Source organism: Nycticebus coucang, chromosome 1 (genome assembly GCF_027406575.1).
Source record: "Nycticebus coucang isolate mNycCou1 chromosome 1, mNycCou1.pri, whole genome shotgun sequence".
Taxonomy (NCBI): domain Eukaryota; kingdom Metazoa; phylum Chordata; class Mammalia; order Primates; family Lorisidae; genus Nycticebus; species Nycticebus coucang.
In genome coordinates this window covers 129,792,382-129,810,241 of record NC_069780.1, presented here as the reverse complement: position 1 = coordinate 129,810,241, position 17,860 = coordinate 129,792,382, and the positions used below count along the sequence as shown (strand labels likewise).

The following is a 17,860-nucleotide window of genomic DNA, read 5'->3' as shown; positions in this document are numbered from 1 at the left end:
AGGAAATCTACAAAAAGCTACTAGAACTGCTAAGTGGATTTAGCAAAGTTCCAGAGTATAAAATCAATATACAAAACCAACTGTATTTCTATATATTAGTGATAAATTGAAAATTGAAATAAAAATGTTACTATAGTATAAAAATATGAAATACTTAGCCAGGCATTGTGGCAGGTGCGTGTAGTCCCAGTGACTTGGGAGGCTGAGGCAAGAGAATCGCTTAGGCCTGGGAGTTGGAGGTTGCTGTGAGCTGTAAAGCCACAGCTTTCTACCAAGGGCAACATAGTGAGACCCTGCCTCAAAAGGGAAAAAAAAAAAAAAGAAAGAAAAATGAAATACTTAAGGATAAACATGTTAAAAGATAGGTAGGATCTATAAAACATTTCTGAGAGAATTTAAAGCTGACCCGAGTAAATGAAGAGACGTACCTTGTTCATGTGTTGGAAGGCTTGAATTGACCTACAGGTACAATGCAATCCCAATTAAAATCGCAGCAGGCTGGTTTTTTTTTTTTTTTTTTTTTGTATAAATTGACAAACTGATTCTAAAATTCATGGAAATTCAAAGGACCTAGAATAGTCAAAACGACTTTAAGAAAGAACTAATTTGCAGGACTATCACAACCTTATTTGAACCACAGTAATCAAGACAGTGTAGTATTAGCATCAAGAAAGACAAATGGGTCAGTGGAACACCATACAGTCAAGAAATAGACCTACAACCATATGGATAACTGATTTTTGAAAAAGAGGTACAGGTGAGGAAGTACAGAACGTTCTGTCTTTCAAAAAAAAATGGCGCTGGCAACAATTGGTCATCCAGACACAAAAAAATGAAACTTCAATCCATACCTCATACCAGATATAAAAACTAACTAAAGATGGATTATAAACCTACATGTAAAAAGTAGGATAAAAGAAGAAAACCAAGGAGAAAATCTCTGTGACTCTGGCATAGCCAAAGATTTCTCAGATATGAGTTGAAAGCATGATCCATAACAGGACAAACTGACACAAACTTTAAAATTCCAAAAATTAAAAACTTCTACTCTTTGAAAGACACCATCAGATAAATGAAAAGTCAAGACAGCCTGGAAAAAAGTTTGCAACTCATGTGTCTGATAAAAGACTCATACCTAGAGTCCATAAAGAACTTTAACAGCTCAGTAATAAGAAAACCAACCCAAGTAAAAATGGGTAAGAGATTTGATTAGAGACTTCACCAAAGAAGAAACGGGAATGGTAGGACACACGTAAAAAATGTCCAACATCATGACTCATTAAGAAAATAAATTAAGACCATGATGAGACACCATAGACATCTCTTCAAATAGGTAAAATTTAATAAAAACTGACTTTGAAGGCTGGGTAAGGTGGCTCACACTTGTAATTCTAGCACTCTGGAAGTGGAATGCCTGAACTCAGGAGTTCAAGACCAGCCCGAGCAAGAGTGAGATCCTGTCTCTAAAAAATAGCCAGACATTGTGGCAGGCACCTGTAGTCCCAGCTACTTGGGAGGCTGAGGCAGGAGAATTGCTTAAGCCCAAGAATTGGAGGATGCTGTGAGCTGTGACGCCCGGCACTCTACCCAGGGCAACAGCTTGAGACTCTGTCTCAAAAAAAAAAAAGAAAGAAAAAAGAAAAACAAATGAGTATATCAGCAAATTGTGGTATATCCACATAATGGAATGTTATTTACTATAGAAAGGAATAAACAATTGATAAAAATAACAATATGGATGACTCCCAGATTATGTGAAATAAAAGAATCTACATACGAAAGTATATACCGTATGGTTCCATTTATATAGATTTTCACTTATTCTAAGGCGGCGCCTGTGGCTCAGTGAGTAGGGCGCCGGCCCCATATGCCGAGGGTGGCGGGTTCAAACCCAGCCCCGGCCAAACTGCAACAACAACAACAACAACAACAAAAAAAAAAATTAGATTTTCACTTATTCTAAAAATGGCAAAATGATCATTAGTTTCAGAAAGCAGATATATGGGCTGTTGGTCTGTGGCCCACACTTTGAGGACCACTGGGGTCAGTGAGGTCACTGGCAGGTTTGGGGGATGGGGATTCCCAAGGGGAGGAGGGATGTGTTCACGGCCTTCCTTGTGGTTTTGGTTTCACTGGTGTGTGAGTGTACCAAACCCCATCAGATTGTCACTGGTGTGTGCGTGTACCAAACCCCATCAGACTGTCACTGGTGTGTGCGTGTACCAAACCCCATCAGATTGTCACTGGTGTGTGCGTGTACCAAACCCCATCAGATTGTCACTGGTGTGTGCATATACTAAACCCCATCAGATTGTTTGTTTTGAATATGTCACTGTATTGCATGTTCAATTACACTGTTAAAATGAAAATAATAAAAATAAAGGGGTGGTGCCTGTGGCTCAGTGAGTAGGGTGCCGGCCCCATATGCCGAAGGTGGCGAGTTCAAACCTGGCCCTGGCCAAACTGCAATAACAAAAAATAAAATAAAATAAAAACAATCTAAAAAATGACTTTAATAATCCTAGACCTGAGTTTCCATGGATATCCAAATTTTAAAGCAGTCAGCTAAACAGCACATTTAAGCTTTTAAGGTAGAAATAAAGTGTTGTTTCATAACAGAAATTGGATATATATGAGAATGATGATTCAATGGCTGTGAGTTTAATATACTCTGACAGATGTTTCAGGAATGATAAACTGCACTTCAGCCTAGCTTTTACTTCTTTCCTCCTTCTCCCCCCTCTCCTTCCCTCTCCTCTCCTTCCCCTTATCACTCAGCAATGCAAATGGATAAGAGAATAGGATGGCTTAATTAAAATGCCACAATTGTGTGGCTCATAAAGATGGTTTAGCACCAGTGTCTTCAACCACTATGCGAGGTGGTACTTCAGAGAGTTTTCAACTTGCAAAGGGATGCTTCAGTTTACAGATTAAAAATTTCAGGCACAAAATGAAGTTAAATGGCTTTCCCAGGCCACCCGGCTAAAATTTGGTGACTTAATATAAAACTATTAACTTACTGCCTAATTTTAAAAGAAAAAACAAAGATGTGGGGCAGAATATCATTAACCAGTAGCCCAGCCGGAGGAAGTCACAAATCTGCTAACTCACTTCCACCACGAATTGATTCTGTAGCACCATGGTCTCACCAGTCCACCTGTTTTTCTGCTTTCCTATTTAGCCTCAGGACCGCAGGTGGTATGAGGTTAAATAACCAAGGCAGTGGTTTGCAATCTTTACTACATAAAAAAACTCCTGTGGATCTTTAATAGGAAACCTGGACCCTACCCCTAATTGGTTTGGGCTAGGTCAGTGTTCTTGCACGTATCAGAACTCCCTGGAGACTTACTAAAACAAGTAGCTGGGCCCTACCTGGGGAGTTTCTGACTTGTTTTTAGGTCTGGGATGGTACCCAACTATTTGCATGTTCTAACAAATACTCAGGTTACATTGGTGCTGCTGGTTTGTGGCCCACACTTTACATCAGGTAATTTTTAAAAGTTCTTCAGGATAGGAATCTTCAGCCAGTTGCAAGTCATTAGTCTAAAACAGTCATTCTCAGTCTTTCTAGAATCATTTGGGGAAATTAAAAAAAAAACAACAAAGCTGATGATTGATACTTGGGTTTCCACCCCAGCGATTATTTTTTAATTGATTTTGGGTATAGTCTGGGCCCCGGCATTATTTAAATTTTAGCAACACATTATTTAAATGAGCCATATCCCAGATGGTTCTAATGTCCAGCCAAGAATGAATGTCACTGCAAATTTTCTGCCTTCTCAATTCCTATTACTATTTACCTCACCCCTAACTTGCTGTCTATGAGCACTGGTTTCCTCCGACTTTAATGTTTGGTTTTTTGTTTGTTTTGCAGTTTTTGGCCAGGGCCAGGTTTGAACCCACCACCTCTGGTATATGGGGCTGGCGCCCAACTCCTTTGAGTCACAGGTGCCGCCCACCAACTTTATGTTTTAATACCAGCTACTGTTCATTGAACATTTAGGACGTAATAGGCCCAGTGGTGTGATTCACCTCTTTTCCAGTTTTTTCGTTGTTTTATTTTTGTTTATGGAATAGTTATGCTTTAAATAATCTTTTCTCAAAAAGAAGCCCTGCATCTTCTAGAATCAACATTGTCTTCTAACTTGTGGTTAGTATATATTGTGTTTTATTCTGTTTCAACTGGTTAGAAGATCAAGGCAGGGAAGGAGGAGGGAGCTTGAGAAGGAAGAGAGGGAGAAATGTACATTGCAGAAAAAAAACCCTATCCTTCTGATCTATTGACACACACCACACTTAGTACTTGAGTCTCTGTGAATCTTGGGGGGGTTTCTCCAGAAATGGACAGAGTTTCAGTGTTTCCAAGAGGAAAATTCCAAGAAAAACTATGACTCCATCCTAAGGCAGCTGATTTTCCTCTTGCTCTTGATTAACATATTTCTTCCATTTCCAACTAAAAAATTGCCACTGATATTTCCCCTCCGAATTACTTCCTTTGGAACATATCAAAATACCATTAAGCACAAGGATATATGCGTTGTTTCAGGCGAAGTGGTTTTCAGTTAAGGTGATTTTTTAAGTCTACACTCAATCATTTTTACCTGCATGGTAAAATGCTTCCTTTCAGGGCTCCATCGCCTACTTTCCACGAGATGGCACTGTTGTATATGGCTAGACAACCCTCCTGCGGAATGGCCTTTTCAAGGCTAAAAATGTATCCCTACAACTTCCGTTCCTGAAAATACTATTTGTCTCCAGCTTTGTGAGATCTGAGACTCATCAGGAATTTATCTTTGATTTGAGATCCGTAGCTTAGCAAGGTGTTCAATAAATGGTACGTGATTGATGTCTCCCGATGAATGAATGTGAGTCCGTGTGTATCAGCTTCACACAAGCCAAGTGCCAGCGGGGAGTAAGGCTCATACAACTCTAAGAAGGAAGGAAACAAGGCCTTCACACTGTCTTCCTTTGTGGTTGAAGATTTCAATACTTCAGTTTTCTTTTCCCTACTTACAGATTTTAACAAGATTCAACCTACTGAGGCCTTTAAGTCAATTCAACCTAATGAGTGAGGCCTTATCACCCATCTCCTCACCCAGGCACTTTCCTTCTTAAAATGAACAAAGCAGCTATTCTGATTCTGCCAGAAAATATAAAATTAGTTAAAAAAAAAAAAAAGACAGGGGAGGTATCAATTAATAAAAGCTAGTCCATGCAAATTATATGTTACCAGAAAAAAATTCTGGGCAGTCTTTCAAGTCTGATAAGTCCATTATGGAAAAAGGCCTTGCTGGGGAAAGTAGTGGGTGAGAAGGTTCCACAGTGAGGTCAGAGATCTCAGTTCAACCTCCCCCAGGTTGCTCTACCTCTCTGCTTCAGGTCCCTCACCTTCAGTGAAGGGGGCCTGAGGGCGGGGCTCCAGAGACCCTTCTAGCTCTGCCACAGTCTGCCTCTCTATATCTTTTGCTTACATTATGGCTTATACAATCATAGCGTAAATGTTTAAAGGCCAGGCAGAGAAGTCTATGTCTTTGCTTTGAAAGGAAAGAAAGAAAAGAATTGATTTCAAACGATGGTAAGATGACAGGATTTTTTGGTTACATTTATTTTGGCATCAAATATAAATATCCCTCTGTATTATCCATGGCTTCTGTTTTCATATAGCATCAACTTTCTGAGCAATATAGAAGTACACTGTATTTTTTTTAATTTCGTATGAAGCCAGTTGGGGTAACATTTTGGTTTTTAGGCCTAGGACTTGGATCACCAAGTTACAAAGCTTTGTTTGTAAGGATATTAAGTTTTTAAGAGCCATTTCACATTATAGACTTCTACAAAACTATGATAAAGTTGTTGTGAAACTACCAAATAGGATCTGAAAAAAAAAAATGCATCATTATGATTAGATTGATAGCAACTAACCCCCTGAATCAACATGATGGAAAAAGTCTGACTCAGTTAGGGCTGGGTCCTTGGGCCACCTGAACCTTTACCCAATAAAATGGTTAGGAATTACCTTTGTGATACCTAAATGAAAACCAACCATTCAGGGCGGCGCCTGTGGCTCAAAGGAATAGGGTGCTGGCCCCATATGCCCGAGGTAGCAGGTTCAAACCGAGCCCCAGCCAAAAAGAGCAAAAACAAACAAACAAAACCCCCAACAATTCAGACATTACAAAAGCATGTCATAAATAAAAATGAGTATCAATTAAACAACTCATTTTTTTCTGAGCTGAACTTGGGTTATTTGGTTCTAGAATGTTAAAGAACTAGTAAATACCCAATCCACACCTGCTAATAATCATAGTTTTAAAAATCTGATGTTAGCGTGAAAAGATCATTTATGCCTTATCTCCAAATAATAATATCCAGAAACTGAAGCAAAAGAATCAGTTATTAATCTACCTATTGGCTACCAACAACATAACTTTAGTGCTTTTAAGAGACCATTTCTATCCTTATTTTAAAATAAGTAAAACTTCTGTTATCAGAAGGAGCAATCTGCCACCAGGGTCTGCCTGCATTCCAAGCACCTGCTTTCTCTGGTCTGGAGGCAGATGGTACATCATAAAAATAAAAGCCACGAAAAAAATGTACAGAAAGATATTCCCTTTAAAACTCTTTAGGAGGTTCTTTTCCCTGAAATCTAATACTATAAACATACATGTTTTATGTTAATATTTTAGCTCAGCATTTGGGGACTGAAGCAGGGGCATGAAAAAAGCCTCTTTAGCTTGTTTCATACACCTGTGTTCACATATTTCCACAGGATGGGAAAACAGGTTTTAACTTATAAGCAACCAGGGCAGGACGGTTTATTTTTGTAATTCTAACAGGTGCTCTCAACAGTATAGTCCTCTGATACTACCAGTAACTGCAACTCTATTCTTTTTAAGTACTCAGGTGGTGCTCAATGAGATAACCTCATGAATATTTGTAAGACTTGTGTAGATGAGTGAGTCTGTAATACATGGGCCTCACGATATGCTTTTTCACAGTAATTATTTAGGGTAGTGCTTCTCCAAATTTATATGCGTCAGAATCCACTGCAGGGCTTGTTAAAACACAGATTTGTTGGCCTGACTCCCAGAGATTTTGATTTAGTAGGTCTGGGGTGCGCCCTGGGAATTTGCATTTCTAATACGATCCCAGTTGAGGCTGATGCTGTTAGTCTGAAGGCCACACTTTGACAACCACTGATAGTGGGGTTCCTTTTGGAGTGTTAATATCGGTTAAGAGACACTGGCATGTATCAGCTTCTCACTTGCTATCCATTTTATGCTGAACACATATGAAATGTGTCATTTGCTTATAGCCAGATGTTGTAGTTACTACACACAAAGATGCTTAACAAGCAGATGGATAGATCTGTCGAGGAGAGGCTACTTCGTGCTGAGGGCATCAAGAGTCAATGCGTGCAGTATGTTTGATCAATTAGTATGCAACTTCCCAGGCCACCAGGAGTTACTGGAACATGCATACGTGGTACAGTTCCTACAAAAATGTCTGCTAAAATCTGACAGATAATCATCTTATCCTTACTAATGTCATCTTAGAATTTAGACTTAGCTCTTGAAGATACTGTGTTCTTTTTTTTTTTAGAGACAGAGTCTCACTCTGTTGGCCTCTGTAGAGTACTATGGTGTCACAGCTCACAGCAACCTCCAGCTCTTGGGCTTAGGCGATTCTCTTGCCTCAGCCTCCCGAGTAGCTGGGACTACAAGTGCCCACCACAACACCCAGCTATTTTTTTTGTTGTTATTGTTTTTGCTGTTTGGCTGGGGCCAGGTTTGAACCCACCACCTTTGGCTGGCGCCCTACTCACTGAGCCACAGGCGCAACCTATATTCTTTTATCTTCAATCTACAAGCATACTTCAATAGTTTGAAGTGATTAAATTTTAACAAAAGGTTAATATGAAGCCATTGGGCAAAGCTTACTATTTATGTTCAACTCATTTCTCCTATAATCAGACTTGGTTAAATTTTAAAGCATGGCTCTGTCAGGAAATAGCATCATCATTTTAAGATTTACTTCAAGCACGCTTTGAAATGTAAACATACCTTATTTAATTTCACAAAATATTCTAGTCCAGCTTCCAAGGGATTTGTATCACAGTTCATCTAAAGAGGAAACACATATTTTAAATCTTAGATGAACGCAAATCGTTTCAGTAACATCACTTTCACATACTTTTTTAGGAGAAAGAATACTTTTTGACACAAATTCTGGAAAAGACAAGTTAGGGACTGTCTCTAAAATTATTTTTTATTCAACATTCAAATGTAGACTTTGGAAACTAAAATTCAGTTTCTTCCCAGAACTCTTTCATTTTAATAAACATCTGAGGGATAGCATGTGAGATTCCTCCCAGAAACAGGGATTTCACATTTTTAACATAATAATTTTTCGTAATTCAGCTTTGAAAAGTTATTAAGTAATTTATGTATAGTCAAGAATCAGGGTGAAGTCAAGGAAGAGCCGATGGTAGGAAAATGACGTCAGGACAGGGAAAAGGAAAAAAATCTTTTCAAATACAGTTAAGTCATTACAATATACATCAAATTGGGGCTGAAGCCAATATTTGCTAATGGACTTGGAGTTAATGGTTTTTGTTTGTTTTGTTGTTCTCTTTGCTGTAAATCAGAGAACTAAACACTCCAACGAAGCTTTTAAAGACAACACAGCACACACTACACAAACCAAATGAATATAAGATTGTTACGTGATATAAAATTTTGTCTCATATTTCTTACTCAATTTGAGCTCTAAAATCATTTTTTATGTGCTCAAAGTTGCAGAATTTCAAGGAAAAAAATAAGATTGCTGTAACACCACCAGAGGGCGCCCTCGCACTGCCGGGAAATTGGAGGGGCGGGAGGAGAAAAGCTCTCCAGAGGAAGAGGCAGGGGGAGGGAGGCTGAGAAAATGGACTGTCTGCGGCTTCCTTGCTTGCAGAGTATGGGGACAGAGCTGTCCTCTGTTTCTCTCCCTGCAGCTAGCCTCCCCGCAGGCCCCAGATGCGGGTGGAGAAGCCCCGAGCAGAGCGCCTCCCACGTCTGGGAAAGAGACAGCTCAACAAGGCCTTGCCAAGGGCCCTTCCTCTTTCAGAGGCCATGGCAGGCTGTGGCTCCACCCCAAGCCCACTTGCTTCTGCCCATAGTCTAAATGCCCAAGGCTCCCTGCCTGGGCTTTCACAGAGGCTGTGCCCTCCAATTAAATTCACTATTCTGTGCTTGGCACTTTATAGGCTATCTCTAACATCTGTAGTAATTCTGTAGGATAAATATTCCATTTTGTAGAAAAGCAAACAAAGGTTCTACAGAGGGTTAAGATGAATTCAAACGCAGGAGTCCTCACTCTGAGTTCATCTTCACCATGATCCCTTTTCTCATCTCTCAGACCCGTGTCTTCCAAGGAAACAACTAGTGAATCTTGAAAAGTGAATTGTTCCAGAGATAGCCTGCCTGCCACATTGGAGGCAAAATAGGCGAACAGAATTTGAACCACAGTCTGGCCACTTAACTGTCATCTGGACCGAGTTGTTTTCTGAATCATACTTAGTGTGATCATGTATAGAGTAAGGGTGATGATAATTAATAACTTCTTGGAGAGTCAAGAAAATAAATGAAATCATGCATATGAAAATGTATAAATGGTTAAAAGTTATTAACTCTTCATGGTAGGAAACTCTTACCATTATTTCATATTTCTTTTTATTTGACTCTGTGGTTGATTTTGTTAGTTACCATTATTAACAGGGGAGGAAGCCTATTCATGGTGAGGGAAGCCTACCCCTCAGAAAGAAAAGTTAATTCACCAAAAGGTGCAAGATAAGGAGAAAATGAGGATGGCCAACTCAAGAAAAGAGGAAGAAAGAACGTGAAAGGTATTGCTCAAATTCTGTGGGGTAGGCCGGCTCCCCATAGGCAGAGATGTCGGGGCTCTTCGCCAACCAGTAGGAATTAAGGCAGAATAAATATTATGTCAGAATTTCACTGAACTTTTGATTGGGAAATTGAGGAGAAAAATCTCTTTCTCCTAGTAAAATAAGGTTATCTAATTATATATCATTTCTCTTGGAGGGAGCCCTTATGCAAAAATCAGACACAATAAACATAAAATTTTCATGAAGTTGCTAACATCTCAAACCTCTGACCCCCAGGCTCTGAAAGCTTTCTCCAGTCTTAAGGCATTCATGGCATATGTTCCAAAATTGTCGATTCCCTCCTCCTGGCCTGCATTCATGATAACGTCGTAAAGTGCTGCAGAATCTTCTTGTCTGTGGTACAGCTCCCACCCCAGCTCACCTGAAATAGAACCATGTTCACTAGGTCTAATGTGCATTTGCTCAAACACACGGAAGCAGAATTCCGCTCATGCAACATTGACATTGCCCATGATTAAAGACCAGTTCAAGAAAAGCTGCACGCACAGATGCGTCTGTGCCCCATCCTGCCTCCCACACAGACAGTAGTATATGGGACACCTCTTCTCACGGCACAGGAGGACTGTAAGGCAGGAGTTAATCTCTACCCCTGACCTCAGCTTCATAGTGAGACTTGACTGCTTTCAGGGGCAACGGGTGAATAATTAGCATGGCATAGTTTATCAAGAGAAAGGTTACAAAGTTAGACACCCCAACCCCAACCTCTTGCCTAAGAATCACAAGGTTTAAAAGTATAGCCAACTGGGCAGCGCCCATGGCTCAATGGAGTAGGGCGCCAGCCCCATACGTTGGAGGCGGTGGGTTCAAACCCATCCCCGGCCAAAAACTGCAAAAAAAAAAAAGTATAGCCAACCGAGAATTATTCAAATTGCCTTCACTGTGGGACAGCCACAGTCTCTGACTCCCCGACTCCCCATTTCTTTCCTATTTGATCATTTCATTCGCCATCGGAGCTGTGGGCAGAAATCAAAAGAAATGAAACCAACCCAAAGAGTCCTACTTATTTTTTATTCTGGTCCTCAGTTTGCCAAGTTTGGGTGGAAGAAAGAACAGGAAGTGTAGAATGGAAGCCCAGGAGAGAGCTAAGGTTTGTACTACTATGTGTTCTTCTTGTTCCCTGAGGTCAAGGGCTCCTGGTGATATGTTTCTGCAGGACGACACCAGAACAGAAGCAACACGTAATCGAGCATGTGCTTGGGCAGGAAGTACCCCTTCTGTGAAGGGACAGGAAGGTCTATAGGAACCTGGAAGTGAGCCCACAGCCCTACTGGGGAACTGAGGAGCATTCCTTCTTCTCTGTATCAAACCCCTACCATGTGCAAGGTCAGGTGCTAAATGAAGACTTCCTAGTGACCGTACAGTCTGGAAGGAAAGATGGATGACTGGCAAAGCTCTAGGAGAGGTGCTTGATGCATTCAAGATGGTCTCTGTGGGAAATTTTATCTCCAAGGGACCAGCTCGAATATTCAGATAGAGTCTGCTGCCTCAATATTCCACCTCTTAAACAGCTATACTCTTCCCACTTTATCTGTCCTTCTAGATGGTAGTCAGCTATGGGACTGGAGCAACAATTGGACATATGTGGGACCACGCTCCAGCCCAGAAATGAATAGACAGACTTGTTATAAGAGTTGAGCAGACGACATCTTCCTTCAGAAGGCACAAGGACAAAAAGTGAGTTGAGCATGTCGTGCACACGCCCACACACGTTTCTGGCAGCTTTGCCTTCTAAATTTCAGAGACTTACTCTGGTTGTTTTCCAGTTCTTACCTGTGTAAGATATCCTAATAGCAGTAACAGGAATGTTGGAAACTTTTAAAGACTTGGTTTGAAGGAACTTGAACACATCATCACTCAGATCTTCAGAGGTCAGTTTCTGAAGGACCTTTCTGGCTTGTGGCCCTGCAACTCCAAGGACTCCCAGCTCATCAGTTATGTTTTTAATTTCAACATCATATCCACCCTTGACTGCCTCTTCTTCAATCCACCTGCATTTGAGTCATAAGCACTGTGTTAAATATTGCTTGAATAAGGCACTTTGGTGACATTATTTCTCTGAAGACATGCTTTGTGTCTAGAATCATCACAAAGTCCCCAGAGTGTCGTAAAATCACCTGATTTTTAAAGCTGAGGAATCCAACTCGCTGAGATGTTAAGCTGTTTTCTTTAAATCTTATAAATTTGGGGTAATTTCTCACAGTACAGAATGATCCTTCCATTCAAATGAGCTCTGCCACACAGTTCTTTTAAACAGTCACAGACTTATTGCATTTTATGATTCTTAGTCTTAATGATTCCTCTTCAAAAAATTAATTTAAATCCAAATTTTCTCTAATACCTGTACACAGGAGACACACTTTTGTTGCTAAAGGTTAATAATGTGCCTGCCACCAGACACATAATTGCTCTGACAATCATAAGGAAAAGATAAGAACTCGAGTTTCAATTTCTCAGTCTTGATGAGTTATTGGGACTCAGCTATAGGGCTGGTTTATAATTTATTGAATAGTCCCTGGAGCGATGCAAGTCTATCACAAAATGTTAGTGTGGGTTTACACAGACTGCCAGAGGTCCTCAAACTTTTTAAACAGGGGGCCAGTTCAATGTCCCTCAGATCGTTGGAGGGCCGGATTATAGTTTAGAAAAAAACTATGAACAAATTCCTATGCACACTGCACGTATCTTATTTTGAAGTAAAAAAACAAAACGGGAACAAATACAATCACACCGCCTCATGTGGCCCACGGGCCATAGTTTGAGGACCCCTGCAAGATGGCCCCCAATACATCTTGGATTGGAGCATATAATTTGCATCACTTTACACTAAGGTGAGAATGTCTTAGAGTAAAACATTTATTCAGTAATAATATTTCAAACACTTTTGGAATATTAAACTAATAACTTTATAGTAGACTAGAGATTCATGTTGACGTGACAGGTCAACAATTTAGGTCCAGCTGTGGGCCAGAAAGCACAAAGCATCACAAAAGAAGACAAGCTGGGTGCAGTGGCTCACTCCCATAATCCCAGCACTCTGGGAGGCCGAGGCAGCTGTATTGCTTGAGCTCAGGAGTTCAAGACCAGCCTGAGCAAGAGTGAGACCCTGTCTCTTCCAAAAATAGAAAAACTAGCTGGGTTTTGTGGTGGGTGCCTGTAGTCCCAGATACTCAGGAGGCTGAGGCAAGAGGATCACATGAGCCAAGGAGTTTGATGTTGCTGTGAGCTATCAACACCACAGCACTCTACTCAGGGCTACAGAGTGAGACTCTGTCTCAAAGACAAAACAGAACAAAAAAGGAGAAAATAACTCAGGGAGGCAGTTTACTGAAGGGTACTGAATGTGGGTGAATCAAAAAAGTCTGGCTTGAGCAAGTTACTTTAGTCCACACCTCAGTTTCCTCATCTGCAAATGGCAACAATGTATGTTTTGAAAAATATTAAGAGAATCAATTGAGGTCATATATAAAAGGGGTTCTGGCACGTTGATTATGCCTAATAAATAGGCGATAATATTATTAGAAGCAGTAAACTCTATGGATAGATTATCTTGGGGGTGGGGGCAGGGGACGTGAAGTTTATTTGAAATGATCATGTTTAAGAAAAATTAAAGTTGTACTTTGAAGTACTGGTAAAAGAAAAACTCAGTGTAAGATTGAGTCAATATAAAATATGTAAAAAAATTCTCTTACATAAGTGGTGTGCACTTACCTAAGATCATGAAGTTCTGATCCAGAGCCAGTTATTAACAGAAACTCCCCAGGAGACCGGTGAGAAACAGTCAACTCAGCGTACACTCGACCCTTGGGTGTTAACATGTGACTTATATTTGTAAAACCCACCTATGCAAAGGAATTTAAATTTACCATAGGATGAAATAAAAGTCTTATGTGTCCTTTTAACACACATTTAAATAAAAACGTGAGTGTTACCAATGAAAATCACCTGACTCTGATCATTTTTATCAGTTGCATGAATTACCTATAAACGTCAACCCAATATTAAGTTGAAGTTCTCAGTTTAAACAATCATTTAAACCTATTTGTCATAAAAATGACACTTCATTTAACAGTAGTCAATTTTAAGTTCCCAGTGATACAATTGAGAGAAATCATAAGGTCCTTGGATGACAATTTGCTCCACAAAAATTTAAATTTGAAAATTAGCTTCTGTACAAAATTTTGGTCAGTGGAAGAGTTCCAGTGTTCACACAAATCATTAGGTGAACTATTAAATAAGATAACATTGGTTTTGGGAGGGGGGAATGAGAGGATAGAGAATTAAATAGGTCAGAATCCTGGACCTTGTACCCCTACGAGGCTACTTACCTTTGGAATGACATTTGCAAAGAGGCGGTCCAGCAGCCTAATGGAATCTCGGCCTTTGATGTTGAACTTGCCAAATGGGGACAGATCAATCACCCCTACTCTTTGCATAACCTGTTTATATTCACAGCCTACCGGCTCAAACCAGTTTGTGCGGCGGAAACTGGGTCTGAAACACAATGTTTAGTGTCATAAAACAATTGTCATTCGCTTTTTTAAATTACAGAATAAGGCTATTTTAACAAACTCATCTAGAAAATCTCAGTAGGGGAAGAAAACACGCAACCTCCCATTCAGGTCTGCTATACGCATGTATGTGTGCTGCAATCTGACCATTTAAAGTTGCTCCTCTATCCCTTTAACCTATTTCAAGGTGAATAAAGTATGAATTAAGTAGAAAACAAGGTGACCATGTGGTCTCTTAGATCTGGAAGAGAGCTTAGAAGTCAACCAGTCCGATGGTTTGTCTACCTTAGTTGCACATTAGAATTAACTGGGGAGCAGTTAATATCTAAAACATATTAGTGGTTGGGCATAATTAAATAGAAAATCTGGGAGGCAAAGCTATCTATCCAGGGCTTCTCGAACGTTAATATGAATACAAATCACTGGCACTTGTTAAAGTCCAGATTCTGATACAGCAGGTCTGAGGCGAGATCCCACAGTGTGCTTCCTGACAGGCTCCCAGGCAATTCCCTCCACCCGCTTCCCTCCTGGACAAAGCAAGGATCTGGTCCAGCATCTTCATTTTTCAGAGAAAAGGCACAGAGTAATTTTGGGGGGGGGGCTTTGCATTAGTTAATAACAATGCTGGATTACTAAGTGTCCTCTCTACTTTCTGAAGAGGACCTCTAAAGTAATATTTTAACTTCAGAGCAAGTTGCTAAGTCTGCAAAATAAGCTTTCAGTAGTTTAATTATTAAAATGTTAAAAAAAGAAAGTGGGGGGGCAGGCCACATCTAAATAGCACAAAGTGAGGAATAGAGCTGGCATTTATCAGAGTCATTTAGGAAAAAGCAAACAAGTATTTAGGCACCAAATAATCTAGATTGGCTGCCTATAGAGCCCAGATTCATTCATTCATTAACAACTGGCCAACTACTATACTTTGCACCATTTAGGTCTGCTCTTTAAATAGTCATCAAAATCTGTTTAAATAAGCAGTATGACAGCTCAAAAATAAAGGTAAGTTAAATTATAGGTGTGCCATTTGATTTCCCTTGGTTTACGGATTCTCATGAGAAAAAATACACAATCACTATTAATCCCAAGTGCAACAATGCCATGTAGCACTTTACAGGACTTCTGAGAACTGTGTCAGTGACGTGCTCCATGTTTTAGCATAATCTAAAATGTTATGCAAATCTTCTTTTCCCTCATTTATCAACTCTGCATCTAATTTGCACAGCTCAGTGCACACGCTTTAGAAAGCAGTTGTTTTGAGTTATTTCATGATAAATGGAAAATCCAAAACTCTAGGTAATTTTCACTTTGTGGTTGTACACTAAGTGATTTGATCAAGCATCCTAAACCTTGGCAAACCTTTGGAACCCATGTGGGTATCTGTGGGGAGGGAAAGGGATAGGAAAGTTCCTGCGAGCGTCTGGTAAATGTCAAGTGGAAGAGGCCACTGGGGCTAGTTATGAGACTCTCAGGGCCACCTGGGTCCTAGATGTCGGCCATTGTCATGTGGGCTAGACTACTGATTCCAATGCCAGAAAATAATTTTTGTAGGAAAAGCTCAATGCCCCTTGGAATGGGGTGGAGTGATGGGGTGGGAGGGGGAGCCGGCATTTCCGTTGTTTCATCCCTCAGTCAGAACGACAGGCAGGATAAGTCATTCTCTTACCTGTACTGAGTGTCCTGGCCCGGCTTGTAGAACCAGTGTGGCTGCTCCCACCCTGCGTGGAACCCCATGGAACACTTGGACTCCAGGATTTTGTAGAGCCCACTGACTCGCTGAGTTGGCCTTCCGGCAAACCGTTCTTCCTTAGGATAACCAACTGGAAAAGAATAATTGGTATGTTAAATAGTGTATAACCCAAACAGGACAGAGTACTTTGAAGGAATTCAGAAAATGGAAAATAAAGTTCTAAAATCCAGAAGCATAATGGGATATATAATTTATGTAAAAAAGAAAGCCATCATTATACTGATCATCAAAGTGTAAAGTAAAAATATATTTAAAATTTTAAACCAGCAATACACTTCACACATTAAATACATACATTCAGCTGGGTGTAATGGCTCACGCCTGTAATCCTAACACTCTGGGAGGCTGAGGAAGGTGGCTTGCTTGACTCAGGAGTTTGAGAGCAGCCTGAGCAAGAACAAGACCCCATCTCTGCTTTAAAAAAACATAAAACCTAGCTGGGTATTATGGCAGGCACTTGTAGTCCTAGCTACTTGGGAGGCTGAGGCAAGAGGATTGCTCAAGCCCAAGAGTTTGAGGTTGCTGTGAGCTATGACAACACCATGGCACTCTACATAGGGCTACAGAGTGAGACTCTGTCTCAAAAAAATATCCATACATACATTCATATATATCCCTGTTGTCTTAGAAATATGATACTTTTTAAAGTCACTAACCACCCCCACCTCAATGAACAGAATAAAGAGCACCTAAAATCTGAGACGCAACAGGTCAAGTCTGTCAACACTCCGTAGACAACAGTAAATTTGCACCTTACCAATATTGTTGAATCCATATGATTCTCTTGCTTTGACCTCGGTGTACTGAGCTGTCGTCCATTTGCCATAGCGATTAGGATCCAATTCTATCAGGTCAAAAGGAGGTTCTCCACGCAGGATCCAGTCACTGAGATACTTCCCTACCCCACCAGCATGGATTATGCCATATCTTTCAAATACAGAGACAGATAATCTGTTACTGACATATGTTGTTTTCAAATAACAAAACATGACTAAGTATTAAACAAGGTCGCAAAGTTGGAGTGCTCTGAGCTATTCAGAACACCCAAGGAATATAATCTCTATGCTATCAACTTTTTCCTGAAAAATGACATGTGTAGCATCCAAGTTAAACATGTCTGACTTGATAGCTGGTTTATTTCCCCAGTTTCTAGAGATGCATGCTTGCAAAATAGCTCCTTATTGGGAAAAGGCTCACTGATCTTCAATTTCTAGCTGGTAAGGATTTTCACCTTAGGAAAATGAGAGGTTGAGGGGAGGAGGAAAACAGGCAGATGTGAATGGAACCTCACCAGTCCTCTTGAGCTATGATCATCCTGACTGACAGGAGACCCTGTGGGAGAAACGTGTGTCCCGTAGATTGTCTGTCTGCCTCTTCTCAGACTCAATTTAGTTCTGATCCCCTTAGGCAAAGATCTCTGTGCAAGGAACTTGAACCATTCTTTTAGAAGCATTTAGGCAAAGAATCCCTCCCTGGTGACTTGTGGGGATGAGGTAGGAAGCAATGCTAGCCCCTGTGTTTTGCAACTAATGGGTCACTTGGTAGGAAAGGTGGGCTTGTTTCCCATTCCCATAAAGAGGCTTTAAAACCAAGAGCGTGATTGCAGCAAATAAAGGGTTTTTGATATCAGTCAGAATGGAGGGGGGTCAGTTTTAC

At 40.4% G+C, this 17,860-nt stretch overlaps 1 protein-coding gene across 3 annotated transcripts in view; it reads right to left on the bottom strand.

The window, feature by feature from the left end:
• DMGDH (dimethylglycine dehydrogenase) overlaps positions 1–17,860 on the bottom strand; it is an 86,254-nt gene that overhangs the window by 28,997 nt on the left and 39,397 nt on the right. Inside the window, exons 8-15 of one of the 3 annotated variants that reach the window (XM_053587742.1) lie at positions 16,962–17,131; positions 16,121–16,274; positions 14,275–14,440; positions 13,658–13,788; positions 11,720–11,937; positions 10,153–10,310; positions 8,064–8,123; positions 4,182–4,929 (exon numbers count right to left, since the gene is read on the bottom strand). In XM_053587742.1, coding sequence (XP_053443717.1) covers positions 4,825–4,929; positions 8,064–8,123; positions 10,153–10,310; positions 11,720–11,937; positions 13,658–13,788; positions 14,275–14,440; positions 16,121–16,274; positions 16,962–17,131 — 1,162 coding nt within the window. In that variant the 3' untranslated portion in view covers positions 4,182–4,824. Of the gene's footprint in view, positions 1–4,181; positions 4,930–8,063; positions 8,124–10,143; positions 10,311–11,719; positions 11,938–13,657; positions 13,789–14,274; positions 14,441–16,120; positions 16,275–16,961; positions 17,132–17,860 lie in introns of those variants that run through there. The other 2 variants (XM_053587733.1, XM_053587752.1) reach the window with 2 other exon arrangements.